Source organism: Nannobrachium achirus (assembly GCF_963921795.1).
Source record: "Nannobrachium achirus genome assembly, chromosome: 19".
In the NCBI taxonomy this organism is placed as follows: Eukaryota; Metazoa; Chordata; class Actinopteri; order Myctophiformes; family Myctophidae; genus Nannobrachium; species Nannobrachium achirus.
The window spans coordinates 58,704,119-58,710,870 of NC_137826.1; the positions used below are offsets into that span (position 1 = coordinate 58,704,119).

At 41.5% G+C, this 6,752-nt stretch overlaps 1 protein-coding gene across 1 annotated transcript; it reads right to left on the bottom strand.

The window, feature by feature from the left end:
* Window positions 1-4,344: 4,344 nt before the first annotated feature.
* Window positions 4,345-6,183, bottom strand: LOC308304963 (general transcription factor II-I repeat domain-containing protein 2; the record flags this gene model as incomplete). Its single annotated transcript, XM_080749586.1, has 1 exon — window positions 4,345-6,183. One exon carries the CDS (start codon window positions 6,181-6,183, stop codon window positions 4,345-4,347), a length of 1,839 nt encoding a protein of 612 aa, XP_080605712.1.
* Between the last annotated feature and the right edge of the window lie 569 nt (window positions 6,184-6,752).

Consider the following 6,752-nt stretch of genomic DNA (forward strand, 5'->3'; position numbering starts at 1 on the left):
CCCTCAAGGGGCTTGAGAAATGGCATTCTCCAGGAATAAGTATACATTCAAAAGAAAAAAAAAATTACATCATGGTAGAATAAATGTATCCTTTACAGATACAACCTTAACATTTATACAGATGAAAAATATAAAGGAAAAAACAGAGATAGAAAATTAAACACATTTATAATCGCAACATTAAAGAGTCAAAGACACACAAAATCAAACTCTAAAGAAAATAATGAATAGACCCAGCTTCATTAAGCAGACCATAAGGAAAATATTTGGTTAAGAGAAGCGATTTCAAAGCCTTCTTAAATTGATGAGATGACAAGTCCCATAAATATAATGGCAGAGAATTGTATATTGTTGACCCTCTGAAGCCTATATTAAATTGAATTTGAGATGTACGGGCCTCTGGTGGTCTGAGGTCATTGGAGCTACGTGTTGGGTAATTATGGACCTGAGAATTACGTCCAAAAAAATTATGAAAAAATAAGGGAAGGGTTTTCCCCAATGAGCCATGAACAAATAGAGCAATCTGAAGATGGTTGACTTGAAAAACACTGAGGACACCTAATCGTATAAACAAAGGCTGAGATGAATGTCTTGGATGCACACAACTTATTGTTCTAAGAGCTCGTTTCTGGAGACGGTATATAGGTTCAAGTTTGGTCTGATGAGTACTAGCCCAAACTATATTACAATAATTAATATACGGATAAATCATAGAATAATATAACATAGTGGCTACCTCAGATGACGGGTTTTACGTAGTATACCAATACTTTTAGCCATTTTAGTGGATATAGCCATAATATGAGATTTCCAGGATAATGATTCATCAATCATAACGCCAAGAAATCGTGTGGAACACACATTGGTTATAGGGATGTTATCAACATATATTTTCGATGTTTTGTTAAAAATATTAGGTTTAAGGCCAAAACACATGAAATTCGTTTTTTTTAATGTTGAGTGATAATTTGTTACACTGAAACCAAATGGAAAGCTTACCAAGTTCTTCGTTTAAGACCTTTATAATGGTGTCAGGATCTTTATGGGAGTAGAGGACGCTTGTATCATCTGCAAATAACATTTTGGACAGCTTATCTGAGACATTTGAAGACATAGATGAACAGTAAATGCAGTGGACCACAGAGGAGTTTTCATTTTAATTATTATTAATTATTAATTCATCTTTGTGTTGTGTGTTTGTAGGTTTTTATTGTTCATCTCGACGTCACCTCAAACGTGACCCTGACCCTAGCAGTGACCTTTCACCTCTGACCCCGCCTGGGAACACCAACCTCACTGTGGTCAGTGGAACTATGACTGTCTTCTATTCACATGCATGTTATTAACACTGATATGAACATACATGCTATTTTGATTGATTGATTGATTGATTGATTGATTGATTGATTGATTAAATACTTTATTAGCAGTTTGCATAATTATTAAAAGCACAGGACAGTAAAGCCCTTTGCACACAGGTGCGTTTATCCGCACGGATAAAGCGGACAACTTCTTTTTTTTAAAGAAAACAATGATTCTCTACGACCTCATGCACAATTGCCGTGCGACAAGTGGCTGCGGCAGTGCGTTCTTTTCTCGATCGAACCCAGTTCGATTTGTGCGTCTTGTCGCATGCGGTAAAAAAACCTTTTATGACTCCTTTTGGGATCCGCAGCGCCGATTCCGCACAGCCTTGCACACCAAATCCAATGAGTTTTATTCATGCAGCAAACGAAAAAAACGCAACTGTCCTGTGTGTAAAGGGCTTAACAGTTCAGATGCAAGGTAAGCACCGTGGCTTGTTTACATTGGGGTCCCATTAACATTCATACTGTACATGTTATTACACACACACACACACACACACACACACACACACACACACACACACACACACACACACACGCACACACACATGCATATGTACATACGCACGCACGCACACACAAACACAATATTTCACACATTTAAAGAAGGATATTAAAACATTTTGTCATTTTGTTTGAAATTAACCAATCTGCCAACCGATGATGTCACTTCTGGGCAGTTTTTGGAGCTGTCCTCAGCCCTCCTCTGACACACAGAGTAGACAGAAATGGTGCCATCTTATAATGGACATTAGGACCAAATATATGAAGATAGATTGAAAATAAGTGGGGACCGTAAATTTACTATAATATTTATTTTTTGTCTTAGGAATGCGACAAATACAAAAAAATATTATTGAACTCAAGTCTCCATGCTGTGAGTAATCAATAGAAAAAAAGTCATTTTGAGGGGTGAACTACTCCTTTAATGTTCCAGCTCTCCTGTCTCTTTCTTGTAGACACGGCGTGTACATTGGTGTCTAAGACACCAATGTATTTTGTTGAGTCTCTTTTTAAACCAATCCAGAATCTTTGATTGGCGCAGGGCTGAGCATGGATCAGATTTTAAATACCATTATTTATTTATAGTCTATGGAAGCGAATGGCTGACAGAAATATAATAGTCTGTCTAACGTACTATTTTAAATCATCCTTAACCCTTAAATTCAATTAATTATTTCAATGGACTAAAATCTAGTTTTATGTGATGGCCTTCCTGCCCTGGCATTTGACCTTTGTGCCCTCAAACACCAAAGGCCAAGTGGCCACGCCCCTAAAATGACGATATTCCAGACGATATAGGGGTATCTGCACATTTCTAAAGTGAGAACTTAAGGACTTTTTAATACCTCTAAAATGACAAATTAAACATTGGCCATTGTCAAATATTAGAGGCAGAAATTGTGAAAATGAGTAAATGTAATGATATAATGAAATCAAATTATCAATATCAACACATTACCTACATTAATATTGTTCTCTGTCTGTGTTTCAGTACGACGAAATCCCCCTGACCAGGCCTGTGACCAGACGTAACCACAACCAGACCTCACCACACGTTGGCGCTGTTTCCCAGGTCCCCCCCGGAGCCGGCCCTGGGTCCGACGGCATCTACCACTTAGTCCAGAAGCCTTGTGGTCCTCCTAGTTCTGGAGCAGGCTGTTACACTGTCTACTCCAAAGTCCAGATGCCTTCTGGTTCTGCTGTCGCTGGTTCTAGTTCTGGTCCAGACCCAACAAGTCTTTACGCCGAAGCCCAGATGCATTCTGGTCCTGCAGGTTCTACCGCTGGTTCTGGTTCTGGTCCAGACCAAACAAGTCTTTACACCAAAGTCCAGAAGCCTGTCCGAACACCTAGAGTAAAATAAAGTGTAGATCAGTGTTTCCCAAACAGAAACAGACCCACTTGTGGGTCGCAGACACATTGTTATGGTTTCCTATAGCGGGGCAGATAAATGCATTTTTGCACTAAAATACTTCAGAAGTGGAAAGAAACCTAAAACTTTTCACAAGTACTCCTTAGGGCAGGGATGTCGAACTCAAATACACAGAGGGCCAAATAACTAAAATTGCTACAAGTGGAGGGCCGGACTGGTTCGATGTTTATTCAAAACATATTGAAATTATTTCACATTGCCTATTGAACCTGGACCCAATGTATATTGAATGCAGTGTAACATTAATCAAGCATTACATGAGTAAATCAATATTTTCTCATGGCACTGTCTGTAATTTCAAGTGAAAACATTTTTCGACAGGCAAACAGCAAAAAAGTAAATTTCCTTCAAAAATTAAATATGTTCCTTAATAGCAAGATAAACGTAGAAATTAAATTGCATGAAAATGTATTATTGTGCTGCTCTGATCCTCACCAATCACTGCTTTCAAACAGGCACACATGCAGACAAAAGAATAATAACTTCCTTCAAAGAAAGATCACATGTCCTGTACATTCAATTAATAAAGCAATTGTTTCTTATGGCTCTGTCAGTCATTTCAAGGGAAAACATTTTTCAACAGGCAAACAGCAAAAAAAATTGAAATGAAATAGCATGCATTATTAACTGAAAATGCATTATTGTGCTGCTCTATGATCCTCACCAATCACTGCTTTCAAATAGTAAAATAAGAAAGTAAATCAAATCACTTGTATTCTTTACAAAGGCACACAAACAAAAAAACTTTCCTTCAAAGAAAAATCACCTCCTGTGTAAACAAATGCAAAAAATAAACTGAATTAAAAACTGAAAATATGTTAATGATCTGTGATGCTCACTTGCAGGCACGTGCACACATAGACATTTTATCGTCTGTAAAAAGTGCCCTCTTCAGACCATGAATGCTTTTTTTTTTACTGTGGTAAAATAAATGCCAATATATTCCAAAACTGAAGGCTACAATCAAGAGAATTGTCCATCAAAAGGCCCCTTTAGAAATGTCAGCCCCTGCCTCTCTAAAATTCTCTGCACGGTCCCTGTTCACTTGTCTGAACCTGAGGCTGCGCTTGATACTTGGTGGCGTCTCATCTTCTGTACAAGTTCATCAATGTTTGGGGTCAGGCTCTGAGCTGAGGAAATCCTCAGGATTGAGTGGAGGTGTTCATCAGTAAGACGACTCCTATGTGATGTTTTGTTTAGCTTCATCACAGAGAACAGCTGTTCACACAGGTATGTGCTGCCAAACATACAGAGCGTCTGAGCAACTTGGATGCGCAGCTGGGGCATTGTGTCGGGGAGGAAACGTGCGAATGCAGCAGCGCCCACTTTTTCATATTTTTCCTTCAGTGTGTCATTACACTGGAGCTCAATCAACTCCATTTGTAGGTTTGGTGGGGCGCTTTCCACGTCAACTGCAAAGGGATTGCTGAGCAGTTCAAACCTGCTTTTTTGGGCTTCAAAGTCGGCAAATCTGCGTCTGAAATCGGCGGCAAGTATGCTGAGTTTATCAGCAAACTGTGCACTCGGGAACACAGCGGTAGAGACCTTCTCTTTCATGGTCTGGCAGCTCGGAAAGTGGCTCAAGTTTTCTTTCCGCATCTGCGTCTCCCACAGACTCAGCTTGGTTTTAAACGCCTTCACTGTACTGTACATGTCAGAGATGATGCGCCCCCGTCCCTGCAGCTGCAGGTTCATTGCATTAAGATGGCTTGTGATGTCGCACAGAAACGCCATTTCACACAGGAACTTTTCATCTCGGAGCTCTGTAGTGTCTTTCCCTTTGCTTTCCATGAACAGACAGATCTCCTCACGCAGCTCGAAACATCTTTCCAGCACCTTTCCCCGGCTTAGCCATCGCACCTCTGTGTGATAGGGCAAGTCACCATACTCTGAATCTAACTCGTCCAGAAATGCCTTGAACTGGCGGTGATTTAAACCTCTGGCTCTAATGAAGTTAACTGCTTGCGTTATGCTGCTCATTATATCATCCATTTTCAAGGCTTTGCCACACAATGACTCCTGGTGTATGATGCAGTGATAAGCTGTCAGCTCACCTGTGACGTTTTCCTCCCGCATCCTCACACGGATCCTCGCCACCAGTCCACTCCTGTGCCCGCACATAGCGGGTGCGCCGTCTGTTGTCAGTCCCACAAGTTTATCCCACGACAGCCCCATGTCGTTTACACATCTGGATACCTCTTCATACAAGTCTTGTCCTGTAGTTGTGCCATGCATTGAACGTAATCCCAAAAACTCCTCTGTTACACACAGGCTGGAGTCCACTCCGCGGATGAAAATTGACAGCTGGGCAATGTCAGATGTGTCGGTGCTCTCATCCACAGCAAGGGAAAATGCGATGAAATCTTTTCCCTTTCCCACAAGCTGTTGTTTTAGATTGGTGGAAAGCTGGTCAACACGTTCAGCAACAGTGTTTCTGCTCAGGCTCACGTTTAAAAATAGTTGCCTTTTGTCTGGGCACACAGCGTCACAAACTTTAACCATACAGTTTTTTATAAACTCTCCCTCTGTAAATGGCCGGGCTGATTTTGCGACTTCTTGTGACACAATAAAACTAGCCTTGACAGCAGACTCGCTTTCTGATTTGGCTTTTGTGTACAGAGCCTGCTGGGACTTAAGGTGTTTTTTTAATTCTTCTGCCTTCTGTAGCCTTTGTTCCGTGTCCATTTTCTTGTATTTGTCTATGTCTGTGTGTTTCTTAGACGTTTCATGGTGCCTTCTTAGATTATATTCTTTCATTACAGCCACGCTTTCTCCACACAGAAGACACACAGGTTTGCCTTTTACCTCCGTGAACATGTACTCTGCCTCCCACCTGGCTTGAAACTCCCTGTGCTCAGCATCCACCTTTCGTTTAGCCATTTTTGGGGAGAGGGGCAGCTCAGACTGCTGATGAATAATAAAGCCGAGGCCCGGGGCTTGCTCTGCTGCGCTGCAGTGTGTTCGCGCCGCAGGCTATCACTGCGCGCCAGAAGCACTCGCTCGCAGTGCATTGTACTCACAGTGCACTGTGGGGAATGTAGTGTTACGCTGGTGCATGCAAAACACCGTTTGCGCGCGGCTGCAGCCTGCGCGGGCCGGATCTAATAGTAATTAAATATCATTCCGGGGGCCATAGAAAATTCATTCGCGGGCCGGATCTGGCCCGCGGGCCTTGTGTTTGACATGTATGCCTTAGGGGTTGCTCCTATGATAAAACACATTAGACACTGAAAAATCAAAATGGCTGCCATGTTTCCAAGATGGCTGCCTCTGAACAGTACGCCAGCCAGTTAATGTCCGATTTTCATAATATTAGAGTTGTTTTGTAGGTTTTAAAACATCCTGAGTTCATTTATTACACTTTTAAAGCAGCCAGAATAACCTTTCTGACTTTTGGTTGGGGTCTTTCCTCACCTGGGACCCCCCAAACAGACCCCTGAGCCTATCTC